The sequence below is a fragment of the Anneissia japonica genome, unplaced genomic scaffold, assembly GCF_011630105.1.
Source record: "Anneissia japonica isolate Jap-2015-1 unplaced genomic scaffold, ASM1163010v1 scaffold284947_len354889_cov159, whole genome shotgun sequence".
Lineage (NCBI taxonomy): Eukaryota > Metazoa > Echinodermata > Crinoidea > Comatulida > Comatulidae > Anneissia > Anneissia japonica.
Window position 1 is genome coordinate 183,242 of NW_022746767.1, and position 18,675 is coordinate 201,916.

At 31.0% G+C, this 18,675-nt stretch overlaps 1 protein-coding gene across 2 annotated transcripts in view; it reads left to right on the top strand.

Moving 5' to 3' along the window:
• Positions 1 to 18,173, top strand: part of LOC117120287 — a 22,897-nt gene extending 4,724 nt beyond the window's left edge. Inside the window, exons 3-6 of one of the 2 annotated variants that reach the window (XM_033265296.1) lie at positions 9,033 to 9,341; positions 9,812 to 10,111; positions 15,744 to 15,977; positions 17,510 to 18,173. In XM_033265296.1, coding sequence (XP_033121187.1) covers positions 9,033 to 9,341; positions 9,812 to 10,111; positions 15,744 to 15,958 — 824 coding nt within the window. In that variant the 3' untranslated portion in view covers positions 15,959 to 15,977; positions 17,510 to 18,173. Of the gene's footprint in view, positions 1 to 9,032; positions 9,342 to 9,811; positions 10,112 to 15,743; positions 16,688 to 17,509 lie in introns of those variants that run through there. The other variant, XM_033265298.1, reaches the window with a different exon arrangement.
• The last annotated feature ends 502 nt before the right edge of the window (positions 18,174 to 18,675 follow it).

The following is an 18,675-nucleotide window of genomic DNA, read 5'->3' on the forward strand; positions in this document are numbered from 1 at the left end:
TGTAAAAGTGACTAAAAACATACATTTATTTCCCCTACCCCCATCTTAATTAGCCCAAAGTAGGATATCTTATGTCAAAATTTTAAAGTGCTATAAAAAAAATTGCCCAAGCTCTAAGAATGGGGATTTTTTTTCTGAGACACTATATGATATACTGATTCAGAAAAACCAAAAATAAATTTTCCTTTACTTTTTTCCCGCTAATTTCCTACTGCACCCAGGCTAGAGGTCAAAAGGTCATCAACAGATAAACGTCTACAAAACAACTTCTGAGAGAACGCCGCTGTCTGATTTTAAAAAAATACATTGATGTTACCATGCTAATACTAATGGGTCGTTTAAATGACATAATATTTGATTGAGCTGCACGAGTAATGGAAAGTGTTATTTGAACTTGAGTTACATACTGTGATAATTTTTTTTTTTTTTTAGTTAGATCTCTGGGTTTTGCATAATTACCTAGGCCTACTAAAACTACTACTAAAAATATACGCTTTCAGGGGAAAGCACAAAGAGAAAGGAATAGCGCGTTTCTTTATCAAATGAAACAGGGTGACAGTTATTTTTAAATTAAGAGAAGAGTTGAGAATAGGCAGCTCTAAAATACTGGATGCTAAACCTGCCAAAATGGCAGAGCACCAATGAATGTATAAATGAGGCCTAAGCCTAGTTATATAGTAAATAGTATCTGCAGGTTCTTGATTACAAGGCTAGACCAAGTTAATTAATGCCGAAATGATTATTTATTATTATTATTATTATTATTATTATTATTATTATTATTATTATTATTATTATTTTTATTATTATTATTATTATGATTATTATTATTATTATTATTCATTATTATCAATTATTATGTTACTAAAACCTACCGTACCTTAGGAACTTAGACAATGGAGAATTTAGAAAACATTAAAAAACGAAGTTAAGGGGAAATAGCAAAAAATATATTCCCTTGGGCTAGTTATTAAAATTATAGGCCTAGTAAATAGGTTCTTGACTACAAGGCTTAGGCCAAGGTAGGCCTAATTAATGCTGAAATTATTATTATTATTATTATTAATATTATTATTATTATTATTATTATTATTATTATTATTATTTAACATTAATTACATTACAAGGATAGCTTGGCCAAGTTCAATAACGCCGGAATATTATATATATTATTTATTAATATTTAATAATATTTCTCTTATGCACTCTATTTTTTATTTCATGCTTCAATTATTTCCCCTTTTTTCAAAATTTTAATTTTAATTTTTTTCAATTTTAATCAACGTCACGTGACTGTTGGTGTCAGAAAGGACCCTAGGGACCTAGGCCTAGTTTAGGAAGGGCCTATGGTAGGTAGGAATTAACTCAGCCTGCTTTAGGCCTGTAGTTTATCTTCTTTCTCTCAGCCTGAGCCTTTGGTGTACCTATCTACACTTTATAAAAGGGGGTACTAGCTGTTGTTGTTGTAGATACTAACATTTAATAACACAAGAGGTCACAGTTAGTTACACACGTACATCCCATAAATCCGTAAGATTTCATAGGCCTACCGTAGGTAAACATAGAAAGAGCAATAAAAGTAAAACTCGAGCGTCACGACATTGCGAAGCGTCGTCTGCTTTGGTTCCTCGTATCGAGTCAATCCGAGATGGCCCAAGTGAAGTTTCATGCAAATGTTTCGTACGGGAAAAAATCGCTGTGGGGGTACCAAATCCAAGTTACTGGAAATCTGATTAGACCTTTGTGACCTTTGACCTCAATTTTTATGTTTTGTTTTTTTAAATTAAAAAACAATGAATCTGCCATATCTATGTAATGATTTGGTCTATTAATATAATGTTGGTGTCAAATTGCTCAGAATTGTTACATTTATATTCACTCTAATACAACTTTTTGCATGAATCCCAATGCTTATCGTGATTTTTCATAAAAATCATATTTTTGGGCAAAAATATGAAATGGTTATATCTCTGCAACGCTTAGGTCTATAGTAATTACTTTGGTGTCAAACTGTTCAGAAGACATACATTTATATTTAATCTAATACAACTCTTTTCATGAAAACTAATGCTTTAACCCACAATTTATTTAAATAGTGTTTTAATTTATATGAAAATGCCATATTTTGTTTGTTATTAGGTCTTGACATATGTTTATTGAGATATTACAGTAGCGAATACTAATTTTCCCTTTGGCATAGTGGTAGAACATGATGTGGGGGTACAGAATTAAAGTTACTGAAAATTTTATTTGACTTCTGTGACCTTTGACCTCAATTTTTATGTGATATTTGTGTCAAATTGTTCAGAACACATACATTTATATTCGCTCTAATACAACTTTTTGCATGACATCCAATGTTTATTGAGATTTTACCTGAAAATAATTTTGGGGCAAAAATATGAAATCGTCGTATCTCTGCAACGCTTGGGTCAATATAAATTATTTTGGTGTCAAATTGTTCAGAGGACATACATTTATATTTGCTCTAATACAACCTTTTGGATGAAAACTAATGCTTACTGAGAATTTCTTTAAAATCGTGTTTTTGGGTAAATATATGAAAATGCAATATTTTGTTTATTATTAGGCCTTGACATATGTTTATTGAAAAGTTACAGTAGTGAATACAAATTAGCCCTTTGATATAGTGGTAACATAATGATGCAGGGTACAAAATCAAAATTACTGGAAATCTGATTTCAACTCATGACTTTGACCTCAATTTTTATGTTTTTTATTGAAAAAAAATGAAAATTACCATTTCTCTGTAATGCTTTAAAAAATACTAAAATTATTTTGATGTCAATTTATTTGCTTTAATACAAATTTTGTTTGTATTAAAGCAAATACAAACAAAATTTAAATTAAAGCAAATAATACAGATTTTGTTTTAAAACCGAATGCTTACTGATAAATTCTTTATAATCATGTTTTTGGGAAAATTAAATATACGAAAAAGACATATTTCTCCAAAGCACTGTTTGTTAGATCAAATATTTAGGTCTTGACATTGTATATTGAAATATTCCCCTTAATATATTTTTAGAAAAATCCAAAATTTACACCATTTTCTTCTTCCATAAATCGTCATCCATAATGATGGAGAATGATAAATTATGACGATGGGTGGTGGCTGGGTGGTGGTGACAAAACAAGAAAATTATTATGCTGAAGGAGGACAATAATGGTAATTGAGGATTACGATGATATTGGATTATGCCGATAATGATGATTGTAATGTTGATAGAAGATGACAGTATTAAATGATGATATATCATCATCCTTTTTTCCCCATAAATCATCATCAACAATTATCCCATTATAAATCGCTATCATTTTCATTCTCTAATTGCCATTTTTTTGGGAATAATTATCACCATATCATACATTATCATCAATCTTTATCATCCAATATCGCAATTTTCCATCATTGTCGTAATCATTGTGGTCATTATTGTATATATTTAGGATTTTATATTTTACCTTTATTTATTTTTATTAATTATTATAATAAGAACAAATATTTGATAAATCTATTTTGTATTAATATTTAATCTTGACTTTTCATTGTTATATTGGCAAATATCTTTTTTATTTAATTTGTGTTGAATTTGGAGTTGGAGGGGCACACCATATCCTCCTCAGCCCTCCTCTTTCTTTCTTTCTTTCTTTATTGATTTTGTTGTTTGTTGTACTGTGCTGAAAGGAATAAAATAAAATAAAATCCTGCAGCATCGTCGTCATCCTACGGCATCATCATCCCCCATTATCGTTTTTCATCAGCGTATTAATTTTTTATCTTCATCAATATCACCATCAATCAACATAATTATCCAGAAAAAACATTAACATCCTTAATTATCAAACCAAACATCATCCTTTCCTCATCATTAAAATCATCATCATCCTCCATCATTTTAAACCATCCTTCTGCATAATCATCATCATCATCATTGGTATCATTATTATCCTCCTCTATCATCCTAAACCATTCTTCTTTAGAATCATCATCATAATCATTATCATCATCATCCATAATCATCATCAACTCCCTAAATCATTCTCCCATCCTAGACATTTTGACATAGTTTTCGTGTAATTTTCTATTATCACCATCATACTTTATCATCATCACCTTTCATCACCGTTCTCCATTATCGTACTATCAACAATTGTCATCCTTTATCATCATTGTCATTATCATCATGATCATATAATCATAATTATTACAATCATCTTCCTCTATCATCATTTTCTCTATTATCATTCCACAACATCATTAGCATCCCTATCATAATCATCACTTTTTACTGTATCATCATTGTCACAATGATCTACTACCATCATCAAATCCAATCCATCATCATAATATTGTAATCTTCTATCAACATTACAATCAGCATCATCGGCATAATTCAGTAGGCCCTATCCTCCATCACCATCATCATCCATTAATTTTCTATTATTGTCACCATCATTTCTGTCACCATCCAGCTTCATAAGTTATCATCATTTATCATACTCCATCATTAGGCCTATAGACTTGTATGGAAGAAGACAATGATTATGTAAATTTTGATTTTATAAAAATATAATAATGGAAATATTTTAATATGCTGTGTTAAGACCTAAATATCTGATCTACTATACTGTACTTTGCAGAAATATGGCTCTTCATATGTTGAATTTGCCCAAAACATGATTTTAGAGAATTTCTCAGTAAGCATTAGGTTAACATTTGTAATAGCAAATAAATTGATACCAACATTGTTTTAATAGACCAAAGTGTTTTTTCAATAAATAACATAAACATTGAGGTCAAAGGATACAGAGGTCAAATCATATTTCCAGTAACTTGGATTTTGTACCCCACAATGTGTTCTACCACTATGCCAAAATCACTAAGTGTATTGTAACATCTCAATATACATAATAAAATAATAATAACAATTTATTTGGATATGCACTTCTGAATCAGTGGCACTCAACCACAGGGGGTGGTGCATCCTAACAACAAGAAAAAATATAAAAATTACAATCAAAAAGGAAGACATTAAAACAACAAGATAATCAAATCAGCTAAAACTAAAAGAGAAAATATTTCTATTTTCTCTATGACAAAAAGAACATCAGTCTCTAGATGACACGTCTCTCTCCTGCAACAGTCGTACGGAAAAACGGAACGCCCACCAGAGACACCCATCAGCCAACAACCTGATCGCAACAGGGCTGTTACAACCAAGAACGCACTCCCGCACAGCTACTACAAAAATAGAGACCTGTCACTACAGCTGTACAAAGTGTAAACAAGTTTTTAAAAGTCAAAACAGCTAACAACAATGAAACCCAGTGCCTTACAGTAGGAGCCATCCATTGTTTTTTATAACCGTCACATATGGAATTTTCATATTATTTGCTCAAAACCATGATTTTAAAGAAATTCACAGTAAGCATTAGTTTTCATGGAAAATGTTGTATTAGAGCAAATATAAATTTATGTCTTCGGTACTATTCGACACAAAAATAATTTCAATAGATCAAAGTATTACAGAGATATGGAAATTTCGTATTTTTTTTATAAAAAAAACATTTAAAATTCGGTCAAAGGTCATATATGTCAAATCAGATTCACACACAGTAAATTGGATTTTGTACCCCTACAATTATTTCTACCACTATGCCAAAGTTCACTACTGTAAAACGTCTCAATAAACATATGAACAGTATTTTTCCGAAATATGGTTTTTAACTATATTTGCCCAAAAAACATGGTTTTAAAGAATTTCTCAGTAACTATTAGTTTTCATTTAAAAAGTTGTATTAGAGCAAATGCAAATGTATGTCTTCTGAACAATTTGACATAAAAATCATTTAAATAGACCAAAGTAGCACAGAGATAAGGCACCATGCAAAAGGGCAAATTTGTATCCACTAGTGTAACAACCCCCACTTTTTATAGGCTTAGGAACTGGACTGTGTGCTTCCTGATCAACACTGAGAGTAAAAAGTAATTGTTTGTACATTTCGTAACCATCTCAGTAACCACTCCATCGATTTTATTGGTGCAACGGTTATCAGAGGCTAAATTTATTATAAAAACAATTAATGTATTGTCCGTTGTTAAAATTGGAAGCGTGTAAACATTAGGCCAACATTTTTACAAACTCAGAAGTGCACAATTTCTACTACAAACGATTTATTCTTGTTGTATATTATTAAGACCCGTATATACTAATGTTCAATATTATCTGCATATATAAATTCGTGTTTTTCCTAATTAAAAAAAATATATAGTTAGTCAAATGTTTTATATATCCGTTATTAAACAATTATACAGCCTTTGACACGGATGTCTGTCTATTTCGACTTATTTAAGTAGTGCTAACACAAGTTTACTTGACGCCATCGCGCCATGACTCACGATAATGATAAATTAAGTAATTCACCTTTATGCTTATCTCCTTAGTCCTTCATCGTAAGTTAAACGGTAGTATTTCCACTCGCAATAGTGTAGTCGTAATACTTGCACAAAAGTGAAATTCAAGAAGAGTACTACTTGTATATTTTAACTTCACTGTATATCTGAAGTACGTTGTATTCTGGTGTATTTTAAATATTTTTAATATTATTACTTTAAAGTATCCCTATTGTACATTTCAACTTTTCCTTAAATTTGCTATAAAGTCACATCTTGTATCTTGTCTTTCTTTTTATCTCAATTTGTACCAATTTAAAACATTGTCCATTTTATATAGACTCTTATGATTTTCTATAGTCCTAAAATATCTAATAAAAAATAAAGATTAACATGTGTTTATTATAGGCCTGTAGGCCTATTGAATTTTTTTTAGCAGAATCTTATAATTACATGATTTGTATGGTGGGTCTCAAGCATGTATGTATGACTATAAATAACGATTTTCCATGACGATTACCAGTCCTCCACAAAAAAAAAAACATCTGTCGACGAAACATCAATCGCAACATCAACAAAAAAAAACGGTAATATTCCCTCAAATTTTCTCACCTCAGCCCCAACCATGGTGGGGCTAATGTGAATGTGTCCACACGGCTTTGGGGTAGGTCGATTATATCAAATACATCAAAGAAAGTGTTTTATGGTACATCACTCGTATTAATTAGATCTCTGTTGTTGCCGAAAATGCCTGAATAAAGATCATGAGAAATTTGCTGGCGCTCTATTTAGACTAAACAATAAGGGTGTGATAATGGTGAATTTATACTGTATAAAAGTGTCATTTCCGGCATTCTAAAGGTACTATTTCTTCAAATGAACTTTCTCACCTCGGCCCCAACCATGGTGGAGCTGAGGTGGTTGTGGACTCACGGCTTTGAAGTAGATAAAGTAAATGCATCAAAGAGAATGTTTTTAAGTTTTATGTGTACATTACACATACGAATTAGATCTCTGTGGTCGCCGAAAATCGCTGATACTTTTGACTATATAATGGTGATGTGATGATGAATTTTACTATATAAAAGTGTCATTTCCGGCCATTTACAGGTACTATTTTTTTAAATTTTTGCACGCACCCCTACCGCCAATTCCTGCATCCGCCCAAAAATTGGGTCGGTCGAGCTTTTGCAGGTTTTTTTTTTTAACTTATAAATTTTAAGAAAAAAGACCCATAATCGCGCAGTTTACAATATCATTATAACAACTCATTGTTCCTTTTCATTAATCCAACTCATCTTTTATCAACCATACCCATTAAAAAATTTGGGATGGTATGAACTTGTAATAATAATAACTAATAATTTATTCTATTATTAATATCATAATCACAATTTTTGTATTATTATTATCATCATTATTATTTGTATCGTTATTAATTTTATCATCATTCTTATCATCTAATTAATATTAGTAGTTAATAATATTGATATTAATTTTTATTCTTATAAATTAATGAATATTATTTTTTCAAAAAACAAGTAAAACTGACGAAAATATTATAGCTTAAGATCGAACATTTAATGACAGAAAGTAATCATCCGAATCATCATTATCCTCACAAGTATTATCATTATTACTATTATTATTAGAATTAGAATAAATGTATTATAATAAATACTTATTATTATCACCACAACTATCACTATTGGTTTCTCCCGCGTTTATTCGGATTTTTAGCGGAAATGCGTTAGCAGAGAAAGCCATTGTATTTTACTTCTTTTTCTATCCCATTTTCCATTTTTCCTCCTTTTTATGTGCACAGGGTTGTTTTTTGCCAGGCACGTTGATAATTTTTAGTGCTTGGGTCTTTTTCAAACCTTCAAACCAAAATTCTGAATATCGCTCTCGCTATTATCATGGCAGCCATAGTTGGAGCCTCACCGATTTTGAGTTGGTTTTAATGTTTATTTTTTAACTCCATATTGTTTTTGGTATGATTTTATTGTAGTTTCCCATGTATTTTTACTCTATACTTTTTTTTTTGTAATTTTAACATTACTTCTCATTATGGGAAAGAGTTTTTCTATCTTTTTGCACATAATACATCGCTATCATCATCATTATTTATTATTATTATTATTATTATTATTATTCTTAAATAGGCCAATATCAAATTTATCATCATTATTATTGTTATTATAGTTAAACTAAACTAGGTAAACCAAGTCGACTTTGCCTAACTCGAATAAAAGTCGAACTTTTATTAGAAGCCAAATTGTTGTGTTTTCCAGTATAATTAACAATCTAGAAGTCGAATAATTATTCCATGGCATTTTGGATTCGACTATGGCAAGTTCAACATTATCGTTATTAATGTTATTATTGTCATTGTCGTCGCCATTACATCGCCTTCGCAATCATCTTCGTCTTAATTTCATTTATATTCAATATAAAAAACTGCTATTATAATGCCAATAATTTTTAAATAAATAAATATATAATAAATAAATTAATCAAAGTAATAAATATTTTGTTTAATAATTATTTTTAAATAAATTGTTCTAAATGGTGAAAGGAGAATCTTTATAAAAATGCTACATTTATTCTTCAGGTTTTAGCTGTCTTATACAAGGAAATGAACTGGTATATTTCTGTCAATCAAATCCTGTAGTAATCACGTGTAATATAAATTTGGTCAAAACAGCCGTATTATACTGGTACCACAATGATGCAAATAAGCCTGTTGCCTCGTACATATTTTCTGATAATAGTTCTTGGCCAGATGACGAAGTTTCGTCGTATTTCCCTATAACAAATAAACTTTATATAAGACCTACAGCAGTTGAAGAGGGAGACATCTTGATTTGTCACACTCCTCATGGCAGGAAAAACACTAAGGAATTCATTTTACATCAGTTCAGTAAGTTAAAATTTTTACGATAATATTTCATGATCCAACAACGTTAAATAGCCCCAATTTAAACTAAAAACTAAATATTTTGTACCGGTACGTCCTATGCCATTTGCCATTTTATAAAAACCTATACTGAGACAGGTACATTCACTAGTTTCAGTTAGTATACACAATTACCGTAAAATGTATACAAATATTTCGCCCTCAACCTATATATATACATATATATATATATATATATATATATATATTTGTATGTATGTATATATATATGTATATATATATATGTGTATATATATATGTATATATATGTATATATACATGCTTATATATTATAATATTATATTATGTTTAATATTTATACATTAATTGATTTATTTATGCCTAATATGAATATTCTCATTATTTGCAAAGTGAGAACCATTTATAAATTCATATTGATTGATTGAAACTGTTGTTTTCTCAAATTTATACAGAAACACCCCATACAACTTTGAACTGTCCAGAAGGTCCTTTTGACAGGGGAACTGCAGTAAAACTAAAATGTATAGCTAGTGGATTCTATCCTAACGGTTCCATTAAAATCTCTTGGTCTACCAACGAAGAGTTCTATATGGAAACCCAAGAGAATATTAGTAAAGGCATCAATGACTGGTTTGACTTGAGCTCAGAGGTTTCATTCCAACTATTGGCTAGTCTTAACGTAACATGTATTCTACATGGATCAGCAATGTGCACAGGAAATGTAACAACGACCTGTAGCGTAATGATCACAGGTACTGATTCATTGTTTATTTCGGTATCTACAAATTAATATTAAATTGATATAGTAGTAGTAAGTCTACTGTAGTGGTTTTGGTGGTGCCTGTATAGATACTGCACTGACCTCAATGGTGATTTTTTTTTGTTATAACACACCTGATATTTTCTTTGTCATTTGAATTGCTTAAAAGAAAAAAATGGGAAGGAGAAAAGAATAAGAAAGGGAAAAAGAAAAGAAAGAGAAGACAAAGAAGAAAAAATAATTATTTTTTTAGTCACTTGAATTTTTTTTTTTCTGGTAATGGCAAGGGCCGTTTTTTAGGTGTGTTACAAATTTAAGTTCAACAAATGAACATGCCTCAAGTACATGGCTGAGTCATTCATTTGAAGTTGGACTGCTCCATTCGGCTTGGGTCGAGTTGGGCCGCCCATCTCTTGCTCATAGGATATTCCTTCCATTGTACTCATTAATATTTTCTTTTCAGTCTTTTTAATTTTTTTTTTTTTCAACTTTTCTTTGTATTTTGTATAATGTTTTTATAATGTTTTCTTGTTATTTGGGTGCACCACCAGATGGTGCGTGCCACTGATACAAAAGTGTTCAAATTAACTTTAAGTTCGAATAAAGAGTGCAGGCACAAATAGTACTGCAAATGCGGTGTTAGAAATAGATCGTCACAGCAGCAGAGAGCAATAGAGTATAGCTACAGTAAGTTTATCATTTACTCTGAGGCCGCCTACTACCGCCATTAAGTGTTTTGTTTTTAATTGCTTGCGATTCACATGATCTCGATGGCAGTTTAAAGGAAAGTGTCGTGGATTTGGCATCTGCATTTCCGTGGTTAGTATTTTTGCTTGGAAAGCAAACTGACAATAGATAGGGCCTTTTAAAAAATAATACCCATGATATGAAGATGAAAAAATATCATTGACAAATTACAAACGAACAAAATGTTTCCATTTCGTTGGTAATTCATATCCAAATAACTCAACTCATGCTTCATATTCTTAGTTGAAGAGCACTAGTTCTTTGAACGGCAAATAACAGATTAAAGATGCGGCCTTTTATTAAGTTTTAAAGAAGACAGGATCCCCACATCGATACTTTATTTTATTAAATAATAAATCATAATAATATAAAGAGAATGAAGGAATATGTGAATGTGGAAAAAAAGTTGACCTAACCGGAATTCGAACCCTCGACCTTCTACTGTCTATACAGACGCCCTTACCAATTAGGCCATTTAGGCTTCGTTAGAAATTCAGTCCCGGGTTCCATTCTTGTCACGATAACAGGATTTGTTCTCACGACTAAAAGCAATTCCACTCTCTAAGCCTCATAATGATACTTAGTTTATGTACTGTAGAACATCTCTTTGGTATATTTGTTTTGTAAAGGAGTGCCACTTAGTAGAGTGATTACATTTACTATTGATACACCCTTCGCCCTGAACTTATTTACAATTATTACAATTTATTTTTGATTATCCAATTCATTCCATAATTTAAGGCCAGTTACAGTAATAAAAAGATTAGTTTTAGTTAGTCTTTGAAGGGGTCCACTCGCTAGTCATAAGGTTCGCTATTTATAAGGTCCACTGTTCATAAGGTCCGCTAGTTATAAATACAATTGTTTATAAGGTTCACTATCATGTTTGTTTAAAAAGTACACTATTCATAAAGCTCATTATTTATAAAGTTCGCTAATTATTAGAATAACAGGTTCGCTAGTCATAATAAAGGGTTCATTAGTCAAAATCAAGAAATGAGTTCGTTATTTATAATAGAAACATAGGACCGTTAGTCATAAGGTTCGCTATTCATAATAAAAAGAAGAGGTTAGAAATTCATAATAATAAAAAAAAGAGGTTCGTTATTCATAATATAAAAGAAAGGTTCGCTATTCATAATAAAAAAAAAAGGTTCGCTTGTCATAATAAATAAAATATGTTGCTAGTCATAGAAAAAGAGGTTCGCTAGTCACAATAAAAAGAGGTCCGCTATCTATAATTTTTTTTATTTTTAAAGGAGCCCCAACGCTAGTACAAATTTAATTGTAATACTTTTTTAAATAACTCTTTAAATAATAGTAAGTCAACAAACGGATTTTTTTTAATATCCGAAGCTTTTAAAATGTAAGTATATAAATATATAAAATTTTTTAATAAAGTCTATATTTAAACAACACGTAAAATATTTGAATTAATAACTGTAACTATTAAATATAATTTAAAACCACACTTGAAGCAGTTGTTTACAAGGTCTACGTTGAAAGTTATGTGAAGTACTACATATACTCATCTCCATTTCAATGCTCACCACCCCTCTCCCCTTCGCTTGTTTCCTGAATAAAGAGTTACGAAGTATCCGTACAAAGTCAAGGAAGTTGTACTAGTAAGCCCTACAAGTCAAACAGATATAAGCATGCATATATATATCTGTCTCTTATACACATCTAGATGTGTATAAGAGACAGGTCTCCAATAACCTCTGCCCCACCATGGTTGGAAGCTGAGGTCAGACAATTTTGTAAAATTTACACGTCTAGATACTCGGAAATAGTGTAGTGGGAAAAGTTAAAGAATAAACAATGCGGGTTATAAAGAGTGTAATTAAAAACGGGTATACATTAATTATAATAAACAGTTTGTAATGAGAACGGAGATTAATAGTCGTTCCCACATTATGCCGACAGTATAATAAACAGATAGTATATTGACCAAATTTAAAATAAAAACAGGAAATAGAGAAACATAGCATATCATTTAAGCCACAATGGACGCAAGTATAAAATATGTAATATAATTAAAGTATAATGTCATGGCGAGTTAAATAAATATAATAGTCAAAATGAATCTATATTATGTTTTACGTTGCGGAAAATATATTTAAGTTTATTAATAACACCTATCGATTTTGAGATTTTATTTGCAATATATTTATGATGACTAGTCCATAATAAGTTTTCATGAATTAAAACACCTAGAAAAAAGTTTCATATTTCCTTTCAATAGTAATCATTGAGATAAATATTACGATTATCTTTATTTAGCTTTATCCTTTTTGACGGCTATGAAATAAAACATAATTTGTTTTTGCAGTATTTATAAGAAGCTTATTCACAGTAAACCAGGTGCTAATCATGGGCAACTCATTATTAAATGTATCAAATAAATTATCAATGCATTCATTAAAGTAAATTAAGGTAGTATCATCAGCAAATGAGACAACCCTAAGGGTGCTAATTACATTTGTTAAGTCATTAACATAAATTAAAAATAGGAGTGGTCCTAAGACCGACCCCTGAGGCACTCCACAGGTTATACTCTTTGCAGATGATTTACATGAATTTATTTAAACAAACTGCTTCTGCCCATTAAGATAACTTTTAAACCATTGCAATGAGATACCTCTGATACCATAACAAAACAGTTTGGAAAGTAATAAACTGTGGTTAATTACATCAAAAACCTTTGATAGATCCAGAAAAATACTTAACATGTATTCATTATTTTCAAAAGATTTATAGACGGAATTAATTAAATCAAGAATTGCATGGTTGGTAGAGTGTTGTTTTCGAAAGCCAAATTGACGATCGGTTAAAATATTATTAATAGTAAGATAATTATAAAGCCTACAGTACATTAATTTTTCAAGAATTTTAGATAAAACAGATAATATAGATGTAGGCCTATAATTATTAACACAATTTGAGTCTCCTTTTTTAAAAACAGGAACTACTTTTGCCAATTTTAAGTGATCAGGCACATGTCCATTAGTGAAAGAGGAAATAATAGCATAGGTTAAATGACTAATAATAAAGGGATAAATTTGTATAAGTACAGATGATGAAAGATTGTCATATCCAGATCCCTTTTATGAATCAAGGCAATTTATTAAGTCCATTACATCGGGTTCACATACAGGTGTAAGAAAGAAAGAATTGAGTGGTGGAGTGGGTAAAAAAGAAAGGATCTGTAATGCAGTTAGGTATGGAATTAATAAAGGTGGATCCAATTACAGAAAAATAAGAATTAAATTGTTTACACATGTCATCAGTATTAAGGACATAGTCGTTCCCAACTTTAAGTGTTTTAATATTATTTCTTTTTTGGGGGATTTATTACTGAATTTATTACTTTCCAAACACCATTAGGATTCGATTTAAATTGGTCAAGTCGATTATTAAAGTAGTTTCTTTTAGAGTATTAACATAAAAATTTTTTTAAATGTGTTATATTTTTTAAAAGTTAGTTCACCAATGGGATCACGAGTTTTAAGAATTTTTTTGTATAATTTATGTTTGTGCTCACTGCATTTAAGAACGGACTTGGTCATCCAAGGCTGTTTTAACAAACTGTTCTTTTTATGTTTCGTATTACGTTTCGTATTAATACATAAATGATTATAAACGGTAAAAAACTTTTAAATAAATAGATTAAAGAAAGTGCAAGGATTACATTTATACATATCAGACCAGTCTTCATTTGTTAAATCATGACATAAAGCATTAATATCGTTTATAAAATAAGAAGAAGGTCTATCAGAATTTAAGTAACATTCTAGTAATTAATTGTCAATTATTTGAAAGATGGGAAGATGGTCCGATACATCAGTTATAAGTACACCAGATTTTATCACGGTATTAATTTGATTTGTATATAAATGGTCTATTAAAGTTGCACTACTGGTTGTAATCCAAGTTGGCTTTGATATGGTAGGGAAAAAAAATTGGGAATAATTATGTTAAAGTAATTATTGGTGAGATTGTGTTTATTTAATTTCATTAGATCTACATTACATTATGTTACAATCTTTTTGTAAAGAATTTAATTTAATTAACAGTTTATCCATTGTTATTGAAAATAATCCTATATCTTAATCTGGTGGTTTATATATAATGCCAATTATTTATTTATTTTTTTTTTTTTTTTTGGAGCAATAATTTCGATAAAAGGGGAATCGCATATATTTTTAGGCAAAGTTAAATCGTCTCGTAATTTTATACAGTATTTAGATTGTTTCGAACAAATAGCAACACCACCACCTTCTCTGATATCATGTCTATTGTCACATGGTGGAGCAATAGCTAAAATAGCTTATTGGACGCAGCAGGAAATCATAGTATATAGTATTCAAAATAGATTACACAAAAATATAAACAAAATAGATAAATAATAACTGCTCCAATAGGATCATCAGATATTACAATCGTATCAATCATATCTCTTCAACGAAAAGAGTTGTATAAAAACTTTTTGTAGCAGGATCCTCTCGTCATCAAGGCGAGCTTCATACAGTAAGACCATCATACAGACCTGTACGGTATATAATAATAGCCGCAAATCTAATCCCCCAAAAATTTGCTGGCATACCACCTTTTTTTTCATATAACTGAAATTGTGTGATGATGATGATGTGATGTTTAATATTATGATGTTGATGGTGGATGATTACGCTTGTGATGATACATTGATGATTATCATTTTGGAAATGATAAATCTGCTGATTGTGGTTGAGATAATGACAATAATGATGATTTTGGAGCTTATGATAATAATGATTATAGTGATAATGATGATGATTATTGTAGTGATGATGATGCTGATGAAGACATACCTTGATTCTGTTTTTTTTCCTTTTCAGATCCAGTTAAAAAAAAGAAATTCATATACATTATTTTGGTTATCGTTGTGATAGTTGTAGTTATCTTCGTAGCGTTATGTCGTCGGTACCGCAGAGCAAAGCTCATCATTGAAATGTTTCGCCAAAAATTTTTGTCTAGTGATGGAGTTCAAATTCCATCCGGAGAGAATGATGATAGTGATGAAAGCCCGCCAATTGTTTATTACAACGTTTGATATGAAATGATATTAGAGGGTAATTATACATTTTATTGATATAAGCGTTTTATTAATGGTTTATTTGTGTCTTAAATATTGTACGGATGGAAGGGTGGGAAAGTGCGACGCTTCCAACTTATCGTAGGTCACTTGATATACAGGAGCGCTCTTTATTACATGAAAAAAAAAATGTTGATAAATTTATAATCTAAATCTCTTTACTGCGGCTCGCTGAATATAGCGATGTGTTTTAGTAATTTAAAACAAATTCAGTGCTGTTGATGTGTTTAATTTAATTTAATTTAAAAATGAATACATTACATTGCATATTGAAAAATTATTATTTCAAACAAGAACGTATGTTAAATGCTGTACTTTGGCGGTTTAATGTTACTGTACACATATAATATTTTAAAAAAAATAATCTTTTCAGCTTGAATTTCTTGTTTACTTCGTGACAATATTTCGGTTTCAATCACGAACGCATCATGGGTCAAGCTGGTCTTCTGTAGCTAAAGGTCGTTGACCTGTGACGTCAAATAGAATGTCAAAGTTGAACCTTTAGCCACAGAAGACCAGTTGGAAATTTTTTTTTTTATAATTATACATTATACTTGCCTAGATGAATAATAGTATTCACAAACGTTATATAATGAGGTTATCTGTGGTGCAGGTCAATAGTATTATTAAATCGTTTAAAGGTCTGTTAAAGTAATACATTATACTAACGATTGACTTCTATGGGGTGCACGGGGTGGGGGCTCACACCCCTCCAAAAATTACTCGCGGCTCTTCAGTCGCTTCCAAAAATAACTTGCAAGTAGATAAAAAAAATCTCCTAAAATCACCTTATTAGCACTCAACTGCAACTGTCATACTGTAGAAAGACGGCATTCCCATAGGGCCATGGTAATACTGTAGCTTGTCAGAAGAAACTCACTAAACTGAAAACTGTTTATCTTAAGAAAGTTGATTATTATATCCAATGTAGGCCAAATTAACTACAGTAACAATTTTACAATAATCAATATATAACAATCTCTTTATTGGTACACAATAGTATTAAGGAAACATTATCCCTTATTGTATCAAGCCTTAAATACGCCATTATTGTGTGGGGATCCTTCAATCCTAGTAACGTGAAACGACTTATAACGCTACAAAAAAGGAAATCAGAAATAATGCCAGTAGGAAGAAATATCAGTAGGAATAAATGTTATTAACAAAGGGATGATCCATTTTAGAATCGGGATGTTGGTTAAGACATAGACAGGAGCTATTACACACCCAATTAATTCTACTCATATAGTAATTACTGGTGTTTATAGTATAATTAGCAAAGTAGAGTATCAGTCATTTCTTCATTGTATTAATTAGCCTAATTATTTATTAGGTTGTATCTATTTTACTAAATTTACCATAGAGCATCATTATTTATTTAAGTACAGTAAATACAATCTAATAATACATGTATTTATTTTTTACGTAAGTGTATTAAGTATTATAGTACATTTACTAACATTAATAATACAACCAAATAATAAAAATTTGTCCACTTTGTTTTTATAGTACATTTAATAACATTAAATGCCACCAGAAGGCGGACGAGTAAGATTACATTGTTCTTCAGCCAACGACATCTACTACTTCATCCATCATCAGTGGAAGAACACGTGATCAACTTTGAGGTGTTGGAGCACCATCTATAGAAGACTATTGAAAGTGAAGATGGACTGTCTCTGAAAGAAAGGAGACTGAGGGTGCGGTAACCCTAATTAAAAACCTCTACTAACAACACGCCATCTCTGCCAGCGCGTCAGTATAAGGCAGAAACCCCTCATGATGAAAGAAAACCAAAGAAACGGCCGTATGACCCTTGGCCAAAATTGGTACCATCGAGATGGTAATGTGCCCAGAATTTGTAACTCAGAGGATATTTCTCAACATGACGTCTTGTAGTCAAAGCCAAACGGACGCCACAGGACTGATACGAGTAACAATCCTGGACGAAAAGTTTTAAATTTAAGTGTATGTAATTACAACACTAGGACTATAAGAACAGATGAAGCTCTAAAACATCTAATCCACGAATTGAAAGATTCTAAATAGGACATAGTGTGTTCAGGGACGTAGCCAGGATTTTGAAAGGGGGGGGGGAGCCGTTATGCAAATTACGTAGGACCCCGGCGGGGTCAAGGAGGCGAATCCCCCTGTGAAGTAGCGCACTCTGAACGTTCTTAGAACTGTTTGAGAGGATAAATTGAAAATTGCAATAGACGCATTATAAATAAGCGCAAAAATAATTATATAATAAATTAACAGTGGCAGATCCAGGAATTCGAAAGAGAGGTGAACGAGGGAGGGACTTTCACAAACCGAGGAACCACCCACCTCAGCCCCACCATGGTTGGGGCTGAGGTAAGAAAATTTATTACTAGGGTATCTCTAGATGGCCGGAAATTACACTCTCGCACTTCAATTTGAATATATTTTTCTTCTTTATTTTTCCTTAAAAAATGAAGGGGGGGGGGGCCTTAAATCCACCTCTGCTCAAAGCATTCTTTATCCACTGCCAGAATAGTCATAATCACGAAAAATGGACATGAAAAACCAGATCACATCCTAAAAACAAACAGCAGTCACTAAGACATACATCAGGAGCCGATTCGATGGAGTTCAATGTCATACCCAGGGAAGGGCATAGACCTGTTTTGAAAGGTGGAGAGGGAGGGCAT